Source organism: Dreissena polymorpha, chromosome 3 (genome assembly GCF_020536995.1).
Source record: "Dreissena polymorpha isolate Duluth1 chromosome 3, UMN_Dpol_1.0, whole genome shotgun sequence".
NCBI lineage: Eukaryota > Metazoa > Mollusca > Bivalvia > Myida > Dreissenidae > Dreissena > Dreissena polymorpha.
Genome location: NC_068357.1, coordinates 80,124,857 through 80,148,760, shown reverse-complemented (window position 1 = coordinate 80,148,760; position 23,904 = coordinate 80,124,857). Strand labels below are relative to the sequence as shown.

The 23,904-nt window shown below is 35.4% G+C and overlaps 1 protein-coding gene across 1 annotated transcript in view; it reads right to left on the bottom strand.

The window, feature by feature from the left end:
• The window catches only part of LOC127874907 (glycosyltransferase-like domain-containing protein 1), a 121,356-nt gene that overhangs the window by 4,474 nt on the left and 92,978 nt on the right, over positions 1-23,904 (bottom strand). The window contains exon 2 of the mRNA XM_052419594.1: positions 307-483. Within this exon, the coding sequence (XP_052275554.1) occupies positions 307-483 (177 nt within the window). The remainder of the gene's footprint in view (positions 1-306; positions 484-23,904) is intronic.

Sequence of the window (23,904 nt, the reverse complement as noted above, 5' to 3'; positions counted from 1 at the left end):
TTATATCTTTGATTGTCATTTCGGAACTTGTGAATTAGCACTTAATAGTCTCCATACTATTATCACATGAACATTATAGTTTACTTAAGCGTCAACTTAAAATTGTATTATTTTATAAACACCATACAGTAAGTTTTGTTTACAAATGCACAATGATTTTGAAATTATAGAAGAAATGCCAAAGCTCAATAGATAAGCTCCGAAGTAAGAAAAGCTCAACGGGTAAGCTCCGAAGTAAGAGCTGGAAGCATTCACAAATACCAAAGATGCAAAAATAACCATGTGTTCAAGATACTCAATTCTCACCATGACATAATTTGATTATAGCCATACTGGAAGTCCCTCTCTGGTCGCTGTTTGTGCGCCTGTACGGGATATGTGAGCTGGTTCTCGTGGAAGTACAGGACCTTTTTTAGAGGTGAAAGATCAGGGCGAAGTGCAATCAACTCCGCCAGGTTCAACACGGAGCTGGCAAATAATGTCCTTAAAAGCAGCAACAGGCAATATTCATTTACATGTAAGTCTGCAAGTGATATTAAAAACGTTATCTTGCAATATTTCCTCTATCCGCTTTCTGCAAGGAGTATAGCTTGCTAATACTTAATCGATACTGGTGAACTCTTTTAGCATAATTTAATAGTTTGAATAGCTGTTTGCATTAATGATTACCAGTAGTCAGATATATGAAACAATAACAAAACAGAACAGTACTTTATTTGTTGTTTTAATTTATAAGAGAATCACACAAACATCAAGAATACACATTAAATCATAGAAAATCATTTGGGAAAATGGTTGTTTTGTGAAAATTTTCTACCAGAGAGTCAGTCATACGGTGCTTATTTCAACAATATATTGTTTAGAAAGAAACAAAAATGTAAGTTTTTAACCAGTAGCTGTCATTTCAAAACCAAATGCGAACCCTAAGTTCAAGGTCAAGGTCACAGGGGTCAAAATTTGTGTGCGTATGGAAAGGCCTTGTCCATATACACATGCATACAAAATATGAAGGTTATAGCTCAAGGGATATAGAAGTTATGAGCTTTTTTCGAAACCTAAACGCAGATTTCGAAACCTTAACGCGGACCCTAAGTTCAAGGTCAATGTCAAAATTTGTGTGCATATGGAAAGGCCTTGTCTATATACACATGCATGCCAATTTGCCAAATATGAAATTGCTATCTGAAGCGACATAGAAGTTATGAGCATTTTTCGAAACCTAAACGCAAACAGACGGACGGACAGTCCAATCACTATAAGCCCTCCTTCGGGGGCATAAAAATCATGCATACAAATCAGTGTCAGGTTAATATTGGAGAGTTTTAAAGCTCAACTATACCATACTATATCTAAATTTATAAGCCAAAAAAAACATCATTAACCCTTTTCCAGATTCCAGATTGATATGTTTTTTATGCATTTGTAGTCCCTAAGAAAGTTTTAAAGGCTTCATTTCCAACCCTAGTTACTGATGAGCAGCACACACCATAAAATCTGGACAGACTGCGAGTTACTCCCAGGCCGTTCTGATTTAATGCTGGTTGCAAAAGCCATTTTCAGTTTGCATCTTATTGGGGAAAGGCTTAAAAGGGGTTTTAATTCATTGTTCAAACTAAATTAAAACCACATATTCTCACTTAAAAGATGTCTGAATCATATAATTGGTAGATTTTACACAATATGAAATAGCAAATGGTTCACCTGAAGCAGTGGGATCTTGGAATTGTCATGCTGAGGTACAGCGCCCCCGTGCGTGCTCTCCAATGCCATTTCTTCCCTGTCATGGTTACCAGACTACTTCCGGGTACATCAGCGTGCAGTAGGTCCATCAGCTGGCGGTGTGAGCCAGTGTAGAATGGTTCCAAAAGAAGTATTGTGTTCTTGCAAGAAGCCATTCAATGACTTCCTTCCTTCTTCTATGTATACGAAAACATTCACAATGGGATGTGTTAACGATAGCTACTGGTCTGTGAACTAACCTGTAAAAATGTTATGAACAAATTATTGATAATAATGAAACGTGAAATGAATGACTTAGTTTTAAACTTTGTTACAAACATATAATGCCAATAGAAAATGATCATATCATGAATACACTTAACAGTGACCATGATACAAGCTTATACCATGTATTAAAATTGTAAAGGTCCCCATTACATATATAAAGTACAACAACCGCCTTACACACCAGACATTAACAGACTGCATTTTAATGGGGTATCAGATAATTGCTATTTTGGTGTGTTGGTGAAATTTTGTAACATGAAACACATGCTTTCATAGTGAAATACATTTATTAATGTGAACTTGGCTAGCTATTGTCTTAAATGTTCATTTTAATGATTCAATGTTTGTTTGTTTTCAAGTAAATACATGCATTTGTTTCCTCCAATACACTATGTTAAATTTGCTCAAGTCCTAATTAAGATGACTAAAGCTTGATTTTTTTTCAACTATTGCTGAACTATACACTAGTTGCAATAATCCAACTCCCAGCTATTGACCCTCCAGATTGCTGGGAGTTCAAACTGCTTACGGTAATTTCCATGTCAAGTCCCCCGCCCAGAATCTGGGTGGCTGTTTAATCCGAAATATTAGCCACATAAACTATTTTCTGGCATAAATAAACACAAATAGATCGTAAATATATCCATTATGCGCAAATAAAAACAACTTACACGATATGTAATGCTCGCATAATATTGATATTAATCCAAAGTTTCAAACACGTCAACGGTTCTTTTAAATATACATGTTTTTGCAATGGACAAAACCGAGTATTCCAAGTAATTCTGAATTCAAAAATACGCTATAGACCATCTCCGGAATCCTGGGCGAGACAAATCTCGTGTCTAATCTACCAATCGTAATATACGGACTATCTCCGGAACGTCCGTAAGATAGATAGAATCGTCAATTCAAAACTTTGGCTTTTGGTTTGAATACAGGTTTTGTATAAAGTTTTTGTTTTGAGTATTTCTCCACAATTTACTCGCAAATCTATATCCGTAATAACAGGTATTGTGTTTGTAACGATGTATTAGGTTGATTAAACTCGATTTTATAGACATACGTGAGACATAATTTTTTGACATAACAAATTGGGTTACAAGGAAGAACTCTGAGCTGTACGTATGTACTTATAAAAGCTCAGAGCATTCAAGAAGAACTAAACTATACACTGTCAAATTTTGTCAATTTATGTAGATCTACCAGTAAATTCATAGAAAATACATTTTACATGGCTTTCATCAAATTTTGCATCGTTTTATTTAATAATACGGGCAAAAGCCCGCGAAGCGGGCGTTGACCGTTCATACATATGGAAATTTAGATATAAAATTACATAAGAATACTACATAGGGATACGTCTCAAAAACATTTGCCACGTGACATATATTTTCGCGATGCTATTTATGACCTTGAACAAATCAAAAAAACGTTGACATATGCTTAATCACATGTAAATACATACCTCAGAAAAAATTATATCAATGACATCATAATTGTGTAGCAAATCGCACTAAATATTCTCGCATTATTTGTTTTTCTTCGCAACCGTTCCAGAATTAAGTCATTACTAAATTATCTCCCGTGAATACTCTTCTTCAGTGGGTATACGCCGTACACTGGTTCACTACATATAGTGACAGTCTTTACCAAGCACAATTTACGTGAACATAACGCGTCTTAAATATATTGCCGAATCTCAGATTTCTGTCGAATTAATTTGCTTTGATCTTCTCGAAATCTTATTGTTATTATTATCCTGACAAATCACAAACGCTTGTTAAGAAATTATTTGTTTTATACATTATAGTTGGCATCTCTATTCTTCCAGTATTCTCGCGGTATTCCAATAACGACACCCTACTGTTTATTTGTCAGAATTCGTGACGCATTTTCCATTCGCTCTCAGAAAGAAGTTTTACGTGTGACCATGAGCAATATTCTGGTAAGTTGTCGTTGTTATCCATCAGAAACACATTTATTCACAAAATTTAAAGATATTCCGATATAACCTTTTAGTCTTTTAGCTTTAATTTTTAACGTATTTACACCTCGTCTGCTCGCACTTTACCGATATCCCGAAAGGTTACATATCACTATAATAAATTTAGGCCTTAAACCACAAAGTCCGATACCGTTGGATTTTCGTACGACAATCTTACGTAAAAAATCTTCCAGATTCGAAATCAACAAAAAACAAGACATTTATAAATTGTCTGCATTATTGATCAATTTCTAAGATATTTGTTGGTTTTCCGTTTTTAGAAGCTGTTCTGCCAAGGCAAGAGCTGGGCATCACACAAGCCATTCTATCCAGCAAAACTGACAGTTTTGGTTTACAGAAATCAACAAAGAAGGGATTCCTGAACTATCAAAATTTCCAAGCTATACACACAGTTATTATCTGTGGTGATCTTTATTGGTTCTGTTGGTTTACTTGGATGGAACATGTGTGAACTTGTATAGAACTTTGAAAAGTCTATATCTGTCTATCTATAAACAAAAATCAGCTATGGTATAATAAGATCAGATGTGCAAACAATGTCAAAGGGTTGTTAAATTAACAATTTGAAGGCAATTATGCTGAAAAAATGTGAATGTTCCCATGCAAATTAAGTCTGTTTATCGACAAGTGTCTGTCAATAAATGTCAAACTAGTAATACAAAACTTACCACAAGTATGTAAAAGCACTAAGTACCTGTTGTGATCATTTTTAGTAAGATAGTGTAATTCTAAACAGTAGCAAATAGCTTGTTTAGTAAATGCATAATGCAATAATATGGAAACTAAGGCAGCGGCATATAACAGCATTGTTAGACCATCCTTGGAATATTGCTCTAGTGTGTGAAACCCTTACCATCAGAAAGATATTGATAAAATTGAAAATGTTCAGCGTCAAGCCGCCAGATTTGTTACGAATAATTACAGCAAGACACCGGGCACGGTCACAAATATAATTAAGGATTTGAATTGGAATACCTTGCAATCAAGAAGACAACAAGCTAGACTCATTTTATTCTATAAAATAGTATATAATCATGTTGATGTCAATCCCCTTCACTATCTCACTCCATACATTAGACACTCACGCCATCACCATCACATGGCATACCAAATACCACCAAGTACAGCTGATTACCACAAATTTTCTTTCTTTCCAAGAACAGTTGTACAATGGAACACACTTCCATCTTATGTAGTCAGCGCTGATACGATCCCTGGATTTAAATCAGTGCTGTCTTCATCAGTGCTCCTTCCTTAGATCACATGATTCTGCTTTTTATCCTGTTTTTAACTCGACAAATATTCTCACCACATGCACAGTTGTATATATATATATTTAAGTCTTAAGGGCTTAAGGTGTTACGTTTTGCACCTTTTTTTTATCACTGTTGATAGGATCTTCCTGAGTGGATTGACTTACTCGGGAAACCTATCAATCTATTTCTTTTTTACCCCCCACGCATGGCCATAATGTATCAGTAATGAACATAGCCATTATTATAAAAGAAAAAGAAGAAGAAGAATAAATATGATTTCCTTTCTATTGTGTAATTAATAAATTGGTTGTTACTTGTTAATCCATGATAAATGTTTTATGGCTAGTACAAAACCAGCATTGTTAATTTTGTAAAAGGTAATAAAATGACACCACTTTGTTATTTCATATACGTAAATATTCTTGTACTGTAGGTTTATTACAGTGTTTTAGTATTACTTATTTTATAACTATTATTTTATGTGCAAATAAATGATGTGAAGTGTTTTGTATCTCCACACAATACCACATACATTTTTATATATGTACTGTGTTATTTGAATGTTTAAATAAAAAAATATGGATGATATAACATGATGCATTCTAATATTTGCATTCAAATTGTAACTACAGTATAGCGCTAAGCGTATGCAGTTTAGACTGTGATTTAAGAATTGCTACAAAATGGCTAGTTTTTTAGTGGCGACAAAATTTAAACTATTCAACAATAGTTTGCGAAAGAAAATTAGAAACCTGCAAGATACCTGTATTTATTAAATATTTTAATTGCGAAACAAGCATGTTGTTACATGTATGCTGTTACACATAATTATACATTGGTAATAAATAAGAAGACAATTAACGTGTTAACGTTCCCCAACAGTAGAAATCATTCTTCTGATGAAGTCAGTGGTATACAGACGAAAGCTCCATGTATGTCTTTCAATACCTAGTGTGTGTTATTTCTAAAGTCTAAAACTGATTGGACTTAAAAAAATCCTGTCAAATTTGTCAATCAAAAAGGATTTGACACATCACATGATTTTGATTATGTTAAATTAGTGTACTGTATGCTAAATGCAACTGCTTTAGCAAGCTGTCAAGTTGAATTGAGACATTTGATGAAACAAACTGTTTCCTGGGTCGGACCAATACTTAGTGTCTATATGACGTACCATGCGTCGAAAGTCTACAAGACCTACTAGTTAGAACGAGAAATGTACTTCGACGTACAATTTTCACCGACCTTCGAGGGTTGGCCAATCAGAAGACACCTTACATCTGTTGCTTTTAGAGATATTTGACATTGAACATTATTATTATTATTATTATACCAAATTATGCGACTATCGACCGCTTACTCATAGATATTGTGCGTATTTATTAAACATTTTTATTATTATTATTTATACCAAATTATGCGACTATCGACCGCTAACTCATAGATATTGTGTGTATTTATTGACCTGGCGTGGCGGAATTAACCTCTGACTTATGCAAGTTATGGTTATCACAAAATACTACCAACGGGGAGGTTATTATACATTATTTATCCCGTTAATGTTTGGTAACTGTTTGGTTACCGTTGGGAATTTCCAACACAGTAATGTGCTGGACAGTCGTGATACTCCTGCATGATCAATAAATACTCACAATATGCTGAATAATTTTAATTTTAAAAAGGTAACAATTGAATCTTCTTCAAATTTGTATATAATCTATTTCAATGCATTAAATACTTGAAACTTTTATGTGTTTTTTTGCCATTCTGATATTTTTATTCATTTTGTCCTCGATTAATAAAGAGATTTTAAACATTTATTATGAATAAATCTGAAAGCGGCTCAACAGACAAATGTTTTGATTGGCTGTTCAAAAAATGTGTACATCGAAGTACAAACATGTATGTCGAAGAACAAATTGTACTTGGACGTACAAATATATACTTCGAAGTGTATTTTATATTTGTATGTTGAGTTGACGTACAATTATTGTTCTCTGACGTACATTTCTCTTTTTACCTTGTAGGTCTTGTTGACTTTCAACCCAAATGGTACGCCATAGTATGTTTTTAGGGTTATCTTAAGAATGTTCCTACTTAAGGGATCAATACAGAGACCTCCCAGTGACTAAGCCAGTTAGCAGACACCCCATCCACTATACCACAGACACCGAACCAGCTTTAAATTCCTGTGGCTAGAAAAAATATATAATATGCTAGATCTTTAAGCTAAGAACATGTAACTCGTTTTAAGATTGATTTTTTTGGATGCGTTACTTAATTATTGCAACAATTATAATATTTTGAACACAATCATGTCCATATATTTATTAAAATTACATGGTTATCAAAAAAAGCTTTTGCCCGTAAATTAGGTAGCACCTATAATCATCAAATTTTGCATCGTTTTTATTTTATAATATGTTAATTGAAATATCAAGGTTTTTTGTCAATGCATTTTAAGTTAACTCCATCTTTTGATATTCGTTTAATATGGGCACGTTCAAAGCGATATATAATTTCCTATATTTTAGCAATATATATATATATAACTTGACCGATTCTTTAGCAACTTATAACTAACTTACGTCGTCGAAAACATAACTTAATCAAAACCCAAATGTGTGCTATTCTAAAAAGGCGAATATTAAACAAAGGGAGCTGACTGTGCACTGATTAATTACAGTAAGGGAAAATACTGTTTAGATAGTTGGTTCTTTTTTCGTGTTCATTATTCCTTATTCGATGAAGGAAAATGGAACAGATCCTTATTAAACCATCACATATTACTATAAGAATTATACTGTGTAATATAAAATGCGACTCTTTCATGTGAAAATTCACTGACACAGGTTTAGATTTAAAAAAAGCAAATATATAAAATCAATTGGACCTTAGACAACTCAAATACATTTGCTGGGTGTTCATGTAATTCTGTATCTGTAGGGTACTGGAAAATGAGTCAATCACTGAGTAGAAATTATCCAGGGGGTGTGTGCACGTTTAAATTAGTAACATGAAATGCGTACTTTAAAACTATCCACAGTCTCTGACTTTATAGCACTTTCTGCAAATGAGTTCCAGTCTTTGATGGTTCTAGGAAAAAAAGAGTTTTTATATATGTCAGTATTTGTGGCAATGATTTTAATTTGCTGGCTATGTCCTGTTCTGGATGGTCGTTTGTTGAAAGTTATGTGATCATTGGCGGGGATAGCCACCAGGCCATGTATGATCTTGAAGAGTAGTGTCAACCGTTGTTCTTCTCTCCGGTGTGCAAGTGGTTTCCATCCGAGTTCGTTCATCATTGATGTCACACAACTTGTTTTACGGCAGTCCTTTTTGACAAACCTTGCTCCCCTACGCTGTATGTTTTCTATTCTGTCTATATCCTTTTGTAGGTACAGATCCCAGACACTTGCAGAGTAGTCCAAAAACGGAACGCACTAGTGAGATATAGGCTGTTTCTTTAAATTTTTCATTACAATGTTTCAGATTTCTTTTTATATATCCCAGTGTAGAATTTGCTTTGTTGCATATCTTGTTGATCTGAGATGCCCATTTTAAGTTGTCACAGATGGTTAGCCCGAGATATGGATTTTCGCCTACTTGTTCAAGAATATGATTGTTCAAGGAGTATCTGTAGGTGAACGGGATCTTTGCTCTGTGTAACGACATTATATAACACTTGGTGGCATTAAATTGCATGCCCCACTCGAAGGCTCATTTTTCTAAGGATTTCAGGTCTGTTTGCAGTTGGATTTGGTCTTGGATAGATTTCACAGATGTATAAAGTAAACAATTGTAAGCGAAAAGTCTGACTTTAGATTTTACACAGTCAGGTAGATCATTTATATGGCATTAAAAGAGGAGGGGGCCTAGGACCGTCTCTTGTGGCACACCCGAGTCAACAGAGCAGGAATAAGAACTTTCGCCTTCTACTATGACTTATTGTTTCCTTTGTGTTAAGAATGATCGGATCCAATTATTTATTTTTCCATCTATTCCATAGTGATTTAATTTATGAAGAAGTTTTTGATGTGGCACTGTATCGAACGCTTTGCTAAAATCTAAGAAGGCAAGATCAGTTTGTTGTTTGGAGTCAAATTTTTCCATGATGTCATTTAGAGTGATTATCAGTTGTGATTCGCAAGAGTGTCCGCTGCGGAATCCATGTTGTAGCGTAGTTAAGATGTTGTGTTTTTCAAGGTGGTTCATAATGTGGCGGCAGACTATGTGTTCAAGTAGCTTACAGCTAACACAAGTTAATGACACTGGTCTATAGATTGCTGCAGAATGGCCAGAATCTCCTTTCTTAAGTATAGGACTAATATTAGCATTTCTCCAGTCCTCTGGAAGGGTGCCATTGTCAAGGCTCAGTTGGAAGATGTGGCTAAGGATAGGGGCAAGTTTTTTGGAGCACTCTTTTAGTACAATGTTTGAAATTTTATCTGGTCCACAGGCTTTTTTTGTGTTTAGATTTTTTAGTAATTTTTCCACGCCTATGCGGTCAACTTTGATGTCACTGATGGATGGGGATTTTCTGGTGTTCATTTCTGGCATTTTTTTTATTCATTTGTTCTTTCATGAATACAGATTTAAATTGATCACTTAGTATGTTGGCTTTATCTTTGCTATCCTGATACAGAGTACCGCCCTTTTTAAGGCCCGAGACGCCAATATTGTCATTTCTTTTAGATTTAACATAAGTCCAGAATGGTTACTATTTCCAATTTCCAGGGATGAGTTTAAGACTGTGTTTACATAGTTCCAGTGGGCTTGTCTAACTGCCCGTTGTGTTTTTCGCTTATATGTTTTTTACAATTCCCATGATTCCTTATTTCCACTTTGAGTTGCTTGTTGATGGAGTTTATGTTTCTTGGAGATCAGTTTCTTTTCAGTTGTTGTCAGCCACGCGAAATTATGTCTCTTAGATGTAAGTTTTTTAGGCACATTCAAGTGTAATGTTTTATTTATGCATTCCTTTAATTCCTGCAATTTATCTTCGACTGTATGGTCTTTTCGAATAATTTTTTGTCCATTATCGGTTATGAATGATTTTATGGAAATGTACTGAATACAGATTATAAGGGTTTGTTCAAACCAATCAATATTATATGTTTTCATTTGCATGTGTGTCAATTTACCGGTAAAGTGTCTTTGCGTTGGTAAATAATCAAATATATAACGTTCGAATGAAAGTTATAAATTTGCGATCATATTTTGTTAGTCCCGTTCATCATCAGTTCTTTTTCATTGGCCGATTACCATATGTTTTCTGTATCTTGAAATCAAATAGGTATCCACATCTGAAAAGTTGTAACTCGGCATCACTCTCCACGCAGAGCTGTCGTTCCATGCTCCCACAGACAATCACTGCCATCACAAGAAAATCCTACCGGATTTTGTAGGAGTTTATTTTATTGGTTTCAGTATTATATTATGACAAGTAGTATCATTTTATTTTACATGTTGAAAATAATGTATACATTAAGGTTCATAATAAAAAATAATCACCTAAGTTAAAAAAAAGTAAAAATAACAACTGTAAAATTTAATTATTGTACTTCATCGAGTGGTTGGTTATGAGGGCAGGGATTTGACCTAGCTATGCTGGTTCACGTCAAATCTCTGCGCGGTGTTTGACTCGGCATTTTCTATTATATCAATACCATAGAGACGTATACAAATCTTTTAATTCGATACATTTCTTCTATTTGCTTCATCAGTAATGATGCTTTGACCAACATAAATAAGCAATTCAAGATGATGATTCAGGAAGATAACGATTTGAAAAGCCAAGTTGTAAGCGATTGGATCGAATTTCCTATTGCATATATACATTTGACCACACAAACCTAAACCTTATTCTTAGTTTTCTTAAAATCGGATGACATATTCGACTAGAATTGGTAATCGTTAAGCATGTTTGTTGTCGATTCAGTGTCATGCTATTGTATTTCACAATGTAATGCGTTTGTTAAAAAAAAATGGTGAGAAAGGAATTATACAGTTGGAATACATGTTTTCACGAACAGGGGACTTCCATAACTCGGTGCACCAAGTTTCCATAAAAATACCCATAAGCGATTGTTTAAAAATGGGAGAGCACTGCTACATTTTTTTTAAGGTAAACACATTTACAGGCTAGGTATTGAAAACGCCGCAAATAAAAGTATTGTATTAATTTGTATGAAAGCGGATCAAAATATAAAACATATACTACTACCTACAAGAATATTTTAAAATATTTTTTATCGACTGACGCAAACGATTTTGTAAATCAATTCGATTTGAATTTTGGGAGTGAAGGGGGGAGGGGAGGGGGGGGAATCCGTCAAACAACTGATACATTTGTGTTGCCTTGTCAGTGTTTTAGAACAGGTTTAGAGACCTTTTATTTACTTAATATTCATTAGTCTATGATGAAAGGAAAAACGTATATCGGTACCATCCCGGCAGTATCAGATATATGATCAGAGGAATATTAGAGAATTGGGGTTTGATTGATAATTTTAAAGCATCAAATTGATTATTAAATAATTTAATCATGTTTTACGATTATGATTGGCGTTTGTCGTGTTTTAAATTCACGAATCAGTGAATGCACCAAACATACAGCGATTAGGTATTAATATTAAATGTTCAATCAAAGTGTATGTCGTTAAAATTACCCATTTTTATGACACATGTTTCCTTTCACGTTGAAACAATTTCATGATTTATTTCGACCAAATATGCATAACACATTTCATATTCCAGCAAAATCATATCGCAACACATGGGATTGGACTTTATGTGAAACCAATTATCAACACATGATTATTTTATTATCCATAAAACTTCAAAAGTTCATTCGCCCACCGAAGTTTCATAACGGCATATTAAATTGCATATTAACGCGCTGCAAGCAGTAACGCGTCGCTGCACAACAGTTATACATAATTTCAATCTTTACACGTGAAATTTTAAAATGCAACTTTTTTGCCTATGGAATCGAAATAAATTGTAGTTTCAATAATACATGTATAGTTTTTATTTTCGGTCGTTCGCATATCAATATATTGTTTAATCTCAAAGTGAGCTACTGTTTTCAAAATTCAGTTGTGAACGGCATCTGAGTCTTCTTTTTGATGTCGTACAATGCTGGATATTTTAAGATGCTGAGGGATGGGTCAACATAATAAGAATGGCCTGTCTGAGCAGATGATATGAAACTGTCAACGGTTTTTGTCAGAACTACACGTAATCGCATAACGAATCATAAAATCAATAAACAATTATTTAAAAAATGTGTACGAGTACGATTAAAAAACATTAGATACTACATCCATGCGATTAAGATAATCTAATCACTTAAACCTTGCCAATATCTACTATATACTAGATTCACAGTGGCAATTAAAATGAGATTCACAAAGCACGTGAACCGAGGCGGCCATTTTAGACTGTACCTTTTATCACACGGATGCCTTTGATGTTATGAAATGGTTTGTTTGATGTCATAACTGAATAACTAAGAATATCCTGAAGAGCGATTCTAGGATTTAATTATATATGCATATGAATCAGTCTCACAGCGATATGGGGAAATGGAATATAATATTTAACGCATGATGGAAATCACAAATCAATCGAAATGAGAGACTAGTTTAATAATAATATGAAACAATAAAAATGAAACGTAATCACGTACAACAGGTAACATAATATAATATGGAATTCTGATCATTATGCCAAGTGAACCCCTTTGTATATTTTATCAAACAATTTGTAATATCGACCGCGGAAAAACAGATATTTTCCTGAAATGCGCTTGTCGATGATTTATTAGCTTATTGTAGTCATTTGAGTTTATATGCAATTCAATAAATCGGACATAAACAAGCTTTAGAAATACTAAAATTAACGTCATATAGAGTAAATACAGGAATAACATTTGCTCAAACTATGACCTCGAACCTTACACAAATGGATAAACAGTATAAGGCAATAACATCTTTAATCTACGGAATCCGCATAGTGCCATCTATAACATCGCCCTTTCAGCAAGGCCGACAAACGACACACGAAGCGATACACGATATTTTGCACGACACACAAATCGACACACGATATTTTGCGCGATACTCGAAGCGACGCGAAATATCGCCATTGTGTAGATATACCAAAAGGCGATATATCGTGGTAAATATCGCGTGTCGCTTCGTGTATCGCGCACAATATCGTGGGTCGCTTCGTTTGTCGCGCAAAATATTGTGTGTCGCTTTGGGTATCGCGCAAATATCGTGTCTCGCGTTAAAGGGCGACACACGAAACACAAAGCGACACACGATATTTATTATCAATATGGCTGCCCTCGACACACATATTTATAATAAATGGTTCAAAATAACTGCAACACTTTTTAAAAAAACGCGATAGTCGACAGTCGGTATAATTTCAGCGATATTTGAACAGTACAAATACCGCGTATCGCTTCGTGTAACGCGCAAAATATCGGGTATCGCCTCGTGTTTCGTGTGTCGCCCTTTGAACGCGATACACAATAGTTTGCGCGATCCTCAAAGCGACACACGATATTTTTCGCGATACTCGAAGCTACACACGATATTTTGCGCGATACACGAAGCGACACGCGATATTTACCACGATATATCGCCTTTTGGGCTACCTACACAAGTAGTATCGCCTCGTGTGTCGTTTGGCGCCCTTGATGAAAGAAGGGCGAGATTCTAGATAGGCACTATCCGGATCCCGTATTAATCCCTTTCACTTTACCGTATATTGTATTTTACTGTGCATATTCTTTTTGGCGAAAGTCACAAATATGTTTAAGGTCAAACATATTGATTGGTAGTCATTAAGTTTTACAAAGAAAATAAGAAAGAAACAACAACGGCATCAAGAACATGACACCGTTGGTGTTTGCGGAAACCAGCCGATGCCGATGTACTAGAGAGGCACGATATAGAAACATGACATCGTGGGTGTTCACACTAAAAAAACTATGGTACATGGGGGACATAATAAACATGACATCCTTGATGCACGACCATTGCCCCAATACCTCAGCGACTTAGCTATTAAAGGCAGGCAAATCATCAAGAACAAGACAACAGGGTTTAAAGCAGAACCCATTCAAGGGGACTATGTGATTGTTGACAGGTAAACGAACGATTACATGGAATTTACAGACATTATTCTAGAGGATATCAAGAGAAATACGTTCTGATAATATCAACGCGGATCGCTTAAACCGTCAAACGATGAACCATACTGTTAAATATGTTTTTATTTGAGAATATATATGACTTATTATTAACATAATTTATAATGACGTATAAATACGAAGCACATAGCACACATCTGAATCTACCCGCAAAATGATTAGATGCTTCAAATGGTCCACATTTATTGTTAGTCATGTGTATTAATAACTCTTATTAAATTTATTTAAATGTTAAAAACTACATTTGTGTTTTATCAAAACATGATGCGGATCGGATTTGTAACCCCAGAGTTACGCGCCCTTGACTATTAAAATATTATGCATTTTGAGAACATAGTTCGTGTGTGCTAGATCTCCTACACTATTCAACGAATGTTAATCAAACTACACAAATGATAACCATACCATGTAGTTGTGCATGAAGCAAAACAATTCCAGATCAGTTTTCTAATCCCAGAGTTACGTGCCCTTGACTGAAAATACTATGCATACTGACCTTCGGGTGTATATTGTGCCGCTCTGTGGTGCTCTTATCATTAACGGGATTTAAACATCAGCAATTGGGAAGTTCCTGATGAGATGCCAAAGAGATATGACATTTGATCTGGAATTGCACTTATTGCTATATCGACTTAAATCCACTTGTGTATAAAGATGGACTTACTTAACGGGCATCATAGCAAAGTAGGTAGAGCATATGCTAGCGGAGCGGGAGCGGGCGGATTCGAATCCCAATGACATATGAACTGGTAGTAGTGGCTTCCCTCCCAAGCAGTCCGTTCACAATTTAGAGAGGAACAAAATGATCGAGAGGAACATAATAATACCCCATGATGAATTGTAAAACAATATTTTCTTCTTTATTAAAAGTCTGGAGTTTTAGTCGGACTTAAACGTTTTAAAAACTATTGCGTTCAATCCTTTTAACATAGCGATATAGCACAGGCATTCAGCTTGGATCCGATTATGACGCCGGGTGCTTCGGCGTCTCATTAGGATCCAAGCTGTTTGGCAGTCGGACAGTAGTTAAGCAAACGCGAAGAATGTTTAGTATTTAGCGGAAGAAGATAAGCTATTGTGCATGCGCAAAACAATGTCGTTGAATTGAATGGTTAAATACAAGAGCTAATAACCTTATATATAATAAAATACTTTTTATATTTCAGGCACTTCTCCTACCATACCAGCACGAGTACAGTTTATCCTCTCCTGGGCGCAGATGACGTTGATGCTGCCGAAACCGACGAGTTTATAGATGATGCTGGAGAATCCAGTGAGTACATTAAATTCTTGGCAAAGCTGCCATCTAGAAGATGCATAAAAACACGAAGCTATTCAAAATTTGCTTTATTCTGTATATCTAGAGAATTTGTTGATGTTATTTAAATAGACACTTTATTTAAAAGATGTCTAGTAGTTGCATAACAATGGTCTTTCTGGAAGATTAACATGTTTGTTGATACAGGGTTGGTTAACCGAGGTTTATTGTTAACCAAGGTATTGAAAACAGTATTCTGTAGTTTTATATGGAATACTGACATATTTGAAAGTGTACAGCTACGATATTTGTTATGACTGGAAACACTTTTCCATTTATTCTGAGATATCTTGTATTTTCATCATACGTTTTGTTGCAGCGACCACTTCTTTGATTCAAAACAAAAAGCCAGGATGAAAGGTCGAAAGAAAGAAGAAAGTATATCATCAGAAAGGAACGCTGTCCAGAGAGGTTCACTATTCGTTCACTAGGTCTCGGCGCAATGACAGCAAGTTGTTACCAACAATTAGGATGGGCATAGACTGCTAGTCAAACGTGTTCGTGTATAGGTCTGATAGTATTGTCACAGGACATCGTTGTACCATTAGACATGTACATCTTTTAATCGATCTTACTATGGAGAATACTGGGGTCACTGTGGAAAGGATGTAGATTCATGCTGGTCAATCGTAATGCAGTAAGCTCCAGACGGACGTTTCTGCATTACGTGTAACCTCATTAAGAAATCATCTGTCTGAAAGGTCTAGTTTTCTACGGCCGCTTAAAACAGGATTGACTGCATTATATCTCGCTGGAAGCCTGGGCCACCAAATATATGTTTTATAATATACTTTGTAAACACAAATACCCATTGTTAACACATATTTACAAACACATGCTTACATTTCTTTCACCAAATGTACATTGACAAGCGTACATTTTCTATTAACCCTTTTGGCGCCTAATTTAAAATTGTCGTGTGTGACTAGTTTTGAGTAAATTGCTAGATATAATAAAAGAAGAAGAATTGAGATGAATACATACTTTTTGTTAGAAAAATCGATAATGAGACTAAATACCGAAAACAGATGGTGATGTGCTGTAAAACGACAGCCATCCTTTTAGCCTATTAATGTCTAAAAGGACAGGTGGTCGCTTAAAGTAGGTAAAAATTAATGCAGACAAATACCGTATTGTATTGTTCAGCCTGTTATGCAAAAATGAGTTAACACTTTATGTTTTTTGGAGTTACAGTCCAGATTAAAAACAAACCATTAAGATACCAAAAATTCTTTAATCATAGAAAAATCGTATTTGAATCACAGACAATTTATCACATTTATTATGAAATGATTAGATTGATTGTATAATATCAAACAAACACATATACTTGTACGAGATCGTAATTGAGAAACAAGCCTTCAGATACATTGTCATCTGGCTATAAATTGTATATCGTATGCATATTCGGCGTTAAGCGTCAGATACAAAATAAACACAAAAATAATATCAGAAAAATCGTATAGGAAAGCACCGGAACCATTAATTGAAAAATACAAATATAAGGGCGATATGAATAATTGGGGGCCACTATGGGATTTAATTCTTACCTTAAGCTACTGTAAACGGTTTAGACTCTGATGAGAAACGGCGTTAAATCAGCGTCTACACTGTTTGAAGAGAATTAAGCATACTACTGTAGCTGCTGAAGATATGAAAAAGTATAATGTCCTGATAGTTTGATATTATGGAAGCTCGAAAGCGTATCTGGGATTATGTTTTTGCCATGTTATAATGTTGGCATTCCACAGCGGCACTCATATATACACATCGCACGACATTTTACAAACGCAAAACTAATTAAGTTATAGTAAATCCTGTATTAAGTGAAAATCACGTCAGCGAATGTGGTGGTAACTATCAGAATACAAAATGAAGATTGAAAGCAGTGCATACATTCAGTCATTACTTTCAACGTTTATTTAGCGCCCAACAGTCTGACAATCCCCGAATTGTCTTCTGGTCGCTATATACAGGGTTTACTGTGTTCTAAAAGGTAGTTTTCATAGTTTCTCTCTAATGATAATTGCACAGATATTAAAAATATTCATGCATGTTTTGTTGCATTTATTGGGACATACAGGAAATCGCATCATCACACTACCAATAATACCCGATGGATATTATAATGGCAATTTGATCAGGCAATTGTCTTTATTTTACAATTAATGCATAAACACATACATTAATCACTTATAATTGCTTCAAAATTAGAGAAAATGCTATATTAAGAATGACTAAAGAATTTATTTTCATTGTGATATGAAGGAACCAGGTTTCTGGTCATTTGCTCAATTAAACCAATTACATTTGTTGAGTTGGCAGTTGACTGTTGTGACTGCAGTTATAGCAGCTTAATATTCATGATAAGGATGCGTCTACTAAGTGCAGGACTGTGTCTTACAGCACGAGGTAGATTTATCCGTAAAATACTGTACGAGTCAGTTATGTCATTATCCTAACGCTAAAGCTTGCTAGTGACGTCACAGTTTGGTTACCTTATCATATCGAATTGATTGGCTGAAATCTGCACTTGAGGATTTCAGCCAATCAATTTGATATAATAAGGTCAACAAACTGTGACGTCACTAGCAAGCTTTAGCGGTAGTATAATACAGTACTTCGAACATTGTACATTGCTAGACATGTCGTCCGCAACACTGTGTATTGTTGACAACTAAGAAGTGTTGTATTGTGTAAATAACAAATAAAGTTTTTAAGCAACTTTATATGTCTAATCTAGTTGGTTTGAAAATGCTTTCATTTTCTCTGAAAGTGTAACCCTTTTATTCAAGTATTTTTACGTCGTTGACTGCTCAATAAATATCGTATTGTTTGACAGACGGACTAACGCAGGACAAAAATCTGTCCCAATACTCCCCCTGAACTTTTAGCTCTGGTGAGCTAAAATAATAATACAATGCACATTTATGGCCACGACAAAGTCTGTTACAGACAGACAGAAGAACAAAAAATGAACAAAAAATATATAAATCATGCAAATACTATTTTCGTGATTGAAAATGATTCAGACAACCCCTGACTTATGTATGCGTAGGCGTTTTAGAGTGTTCTTTCATGAACACTATATTTATTTCTTATCGTGGGACTTGCTTTGCCGTGAAAAAACTAGGCGTATACGTATATGCCTTTCCACAGGTACACCTGTATCTTTTCTCAAGCGCATGAGTTCCTTCATGCTGTTTCAATAGCTTCTCTGAATTAAAAGTCTTTCTACACGTTGTGCATGTCACAATTTCTTTTTTACTGTTCTCTGACCTTTCGTGGGCGGCCAGTTGATGCCTCGTTGCGAATGACCTTCCACATGTTGTACATACGTGATTCTTTGGCCTCTCGTGATGTGTCGCTCTGTGCCGTTTAAGGTGGCCTGAATTCTTAAATATAGGCCAAATGAATTTGTATACGCTCGAAGGGTCGCATTATTTTAAGGCGATCGAAGGGTCGCATTATGTTAAAGGCTCTATAAAGGTGAAGATCCGTAATTATTTACCGATTTTTAAATATTTTTTCCGTATTTTATATATAAAGGTTATCAAAAAAACAATATGTATATGCTATTGGACATTACCATAAAATATGAGCAATACAACCTGTTTTGAGCTCGAAATACAGTGTCCTCCAAGTCAATCGTGTTTACAAACAATCAGTTTATTTACATCGCTGTTTACTCTGAAAAGTGAAAGTGAAAGTGGCGCAGGTCACCACAAATATATCGTTGATTTTCAATGTTTTCCGGTATCACTCACAATGTATGTCTCTTCTAATAATGGTCAAAACGTTTGTAGTGATCTAATTAGTTACTTTTTGCTGGTAAAAAGTTGTTTTAAATAGAATTAAAAGTGAATGTTCTTTTGGCTATTTTTAGCATACTTCACCGCTTTAGGGCTACACATCACGTTAGTTGCAAAGTTGTAAACATTTCTTCCAATTATGAAACGGGTATATCTTCAATTATTCTTGACAACGTTGCACCTCAGCTGTGTTATTAGCATTTTTTATGCAAGAGTAACTGAAATCCGGTAAAAATTAGGCAAGTTTAAATGCATAATAATTGGATTTGTCACCTTTATAGGGCCTTTAAGGCGCGTGCGTCCATCTGTATGTGTGTATGTCCGTCCGTCTGTCAGCAATTGTTTGTGTATTAGATCTTTCATACTATACTACGGATTTAAACCAACCAAACCTCGCACGCATGATTACCATGCTATTTAGTTGTGCATGAAGTAACACAAATCCGGATCGGTTCTGTAATTCCAGAGTTACGAGCCCTTCACTATGATATTCTTAAATGCCTTTGGACGTATATTGTGCCGATCGGCGGTGCTCTTGTTTTCAGGTCATATTTGGAAAACCCCTTAAAATTAATTCCTAAAACTAGGTAAAACTACCCTCCAAAAGATTACCATCAATTGAATTGAGACCTATGGTGAACCGCCATGCAGAAAACGCCATTGCCCTTTGTCATAGTTTTATCCTGCATTATCCCACATGAACTTGAAATTACATTACTATAATTCTATACGTATGTATGTTTTTGTTTGAACATAGCCCCTCCCTATATAAAATAAACACCAGGAATGATACACATTTGATATATATATGTCTAGCCTCAATTGACAAAACCACATGAATTAACCCATGAAACAAAAAAATCAACAATGTTGTTTATGTATCCAATGACCCGATACGATTTCAATCGATCTTTGTTTCGTAGGTGAATGCATGTGCTTTTGACAGTTGGGGTCTAGCCGTAGATCTTGAATGTGTTTCATTCCTAGTGGAGTTTTTAATATAAAGAGGGGGGCTATTGGCATACGTGAACATACAGACGTTCTTTAGTGATAAATTTCAAGTTTCTGTGAAAATCATAAGTCAGAAGTTTTATTGCATTAAACTCTTATCAGACATCGAGTATGGCAGGCTTGAAACTAACTGCTGAGTCACTTTGCGTTTCTTCCGGATCTAGTTGTAAATAAATAACAAACGCCGTGTGGGGGTCGTCTAGCTAAGCCATCCCCTATTACACTCTGAATAAGAGCTTAAATCATTAAATTGATAAATTCAAAGATCCTAATTGACCCAATATAGTTTGAACCGTAGACAATGCCTTACTTGTAAAGTATTTATATATTATGTAAACATAAAAGAAATTGCATTCATTTACCTGGAAGGCTTTTCCACAGCAGTGATATATCCCAAGGCCTGCATGGGTGCGCAAATGCCGCCTTAAACTACTTCGATGTGTAAACGCCTTTCCGCACGTCTGGCACAGCATATCTGAAGACAATCACATTAATCACAGGTTAAAGCTCCAATTCGAAGGGGAAAAGCCATGATATACATTACATCATCCTACTTGAACATATCGACGTCTAGATCCAAAGCAGAGAAACAAATACAGTATAACGTATATTCAGATACATGTGTGATCATTTTGACCAACTCTATTTGTCATATGTATTTTCACAAGTGTTCGCAAAGATTACGTCATACATCTTCGGAAATCAAGTGAATTTCTTTCTATTGCACTTTCAACTTGTGTTTGTGTTTACACACTGTTCTGTAACCTCGATTTGAGTTGCTTTTCTGTTAAGGTATCGTATTGCTATTTTGTGGCGCCTGCTCAATTTAGTTATACAAATGTGAAAATTTAAAGAGATTTCTTATCTAATAGTGTATCGCCAATGTTCTTGTTTTGTATATTGTCGTTGTTCAGCAAGACGTCGTATCTCCTTCAATTCAATGAATGAGGTACGACCTTTTAACTGAACAGCGACGAAGTGGCCAAAGTTAAATAGAAAATACGACCTCGATAGTTGTGCTTGAAAATGGTAAATGGTCAGATGTCAATTGAATTGCTATTTCGAAAAGTTTTGCTTTGTTCTATGGTAAAATGTATATTGCAAATGGTTTTCTAGTTGATTTTTACTGAAACGCTATCTTGGAAGAGTTTCTTTGTTCCAAGACCAAAAGTTTATTCGAAAGTGCTATTATATAGAATATGTTTTAGTTGATTCTTTATAGCAAACGGTGTTACGCCTTATCCGTCATGTTAAGGGATAAACCACAATACAATGTTATGACGTGGTTTCCTATTTTGTTTTACACGTTGCTGTCTTCTGACGGCATTATCTTTATTAGTTGGACAAGTACAGTTTACCAGATAGAACCACGATAAGCATGCTTTAGTAATAAAGGCTATGTTACCGGGGAGCTATTTGCCTCTTCCAGCACAGTCTGGACAGTCTTAGGAGAGAAAAGGAATGAAAATCAAGTCAGTGCGACCAAAGAGGTATCCATAAGTTATTTTAAACGCATCATGACATCGCTTATATTTGTTGGTAAAAATGTGACCACATCTTAGCAAGTTTGTCCGCGTGACCCATTACTTATCATATTCGGATCGGAGCGATAAAACACTTCATTCATCATGAATTTCTTCTTGAGAATGTTTTGTCTAGTCATATTTGTCGATGTGTTATTGTGCGACAGCCATGAGTCTGTTTTGAACAACCAGAAATACATGTATTTTGAAAAAACAATGCTCCGTGATCCCTGTTTATCGGCAATATTTGCTGTTACTCAGACACGCGGTTTCATTTTCTGAGCAAGATGGGCATTTACCAGCAACATATGGTGTCGCCGATCATGTGTTTTTCATATGGCACGGCTCTTATACATAGCATTCTGTATTTCATTAAGTATTATACAATAAAATACCGAGAAAACTCACCTGAAGCGACGGGCTGCGCCATTTTCCAGAACTCTTTTAGCAAAATCCTTCCTTTGCTTAGCATAAATACACTACGTATACATTACTCATAACATGTTTTGTTTATTATACCCTGCTTATGTGAGTATAATTGACTACACGTATCAATAGAAGTCTGCTTGTCTGTCTGTCTTTCCGCAAACAAAAACTTAACCGAGAGCCTTCTTTGAAACCTCCTTTTCACAATCTCCTTCGAAGTTCAGTTTAAAAAACGTACTTTTGACAACACCAAGTTAAAAAAAGACGACCAACGAAGGTGGCACATTTGAGTAGTTAATGCTACTACTAGTACGGAAACAAAAGGTTAAGAGCGAAAGAAAAAGAAAAAGAAACTTAATATTTTTAAAAAGCTAGCGAGAACAAAATTAAGAGCCAACGAAAACATCTGCACGACGGTGTACCAATGCACGATAAGAACTCACCTTTAATACGGCTGCAACTTCTTAATGACGACTTCGCAATCCCTCCAGCATACACTTCGCAGAGTCAAGAATAAACTCTATGAGTGCATCATCACCGTTGAAGTAAGATCCCCTTTTATAAAGATGTGACACATATTGTGTGCATCCCTCCTCTACAGGCAAAAACGGAATTCAGAGCCATGAAGCAAGTCACGAAGTCCAGTTTCTGAAACGGACAACCTCTGCAAACTCAGACATATGACAACCTCTGCTGAGCAAGCATTAAAAAAGCTGTAAACTGATGTAGAGCCACTGAACCATATTAACGATCCGCTCTGATTGGACAATACACAGACATTATCATCGCTGCCAAATTAACCAATCTCAGACGAGCAAAGTAACGCTAACAAGAAAGTACTGACACAGTGCCATGCTTAAAGAAAGGTTCCCTCAGAAAGCTTGTATAAGGGTCTACACGAGGCAGCAACAAAAGAAGATTGGGGGAGAAGAGCTGGAGTTAACGTGCAGTTGATAAGCCTTGATCAATGCTGAAAAACAAGACTATTAGAACAAGACTCACAGAGTATTCATTACGTGTACTTTGCCAGTTTTGTATTCAGCAACAGTCATCAAACTGACTTGACTCGTAGAAAGGCAACACAACATTAAGTGCTTCATAATCGTACTAGAGTTGTTGGCACTTAGGAATACATGGAAAAGACGAGACATATAGAATGGCAAAGGTGTGAGCGGATGGAGACAAGAAGGAGAAAAGAGTAAATTAAGAAGAAATGTACACAATCGCAAAGTGTCCGTTAAGAACATCACAATAGACTAAACAACGCATGCACAGGATATTACAATTCGTGCCGTCCCAAAGTGTTCCTATGGT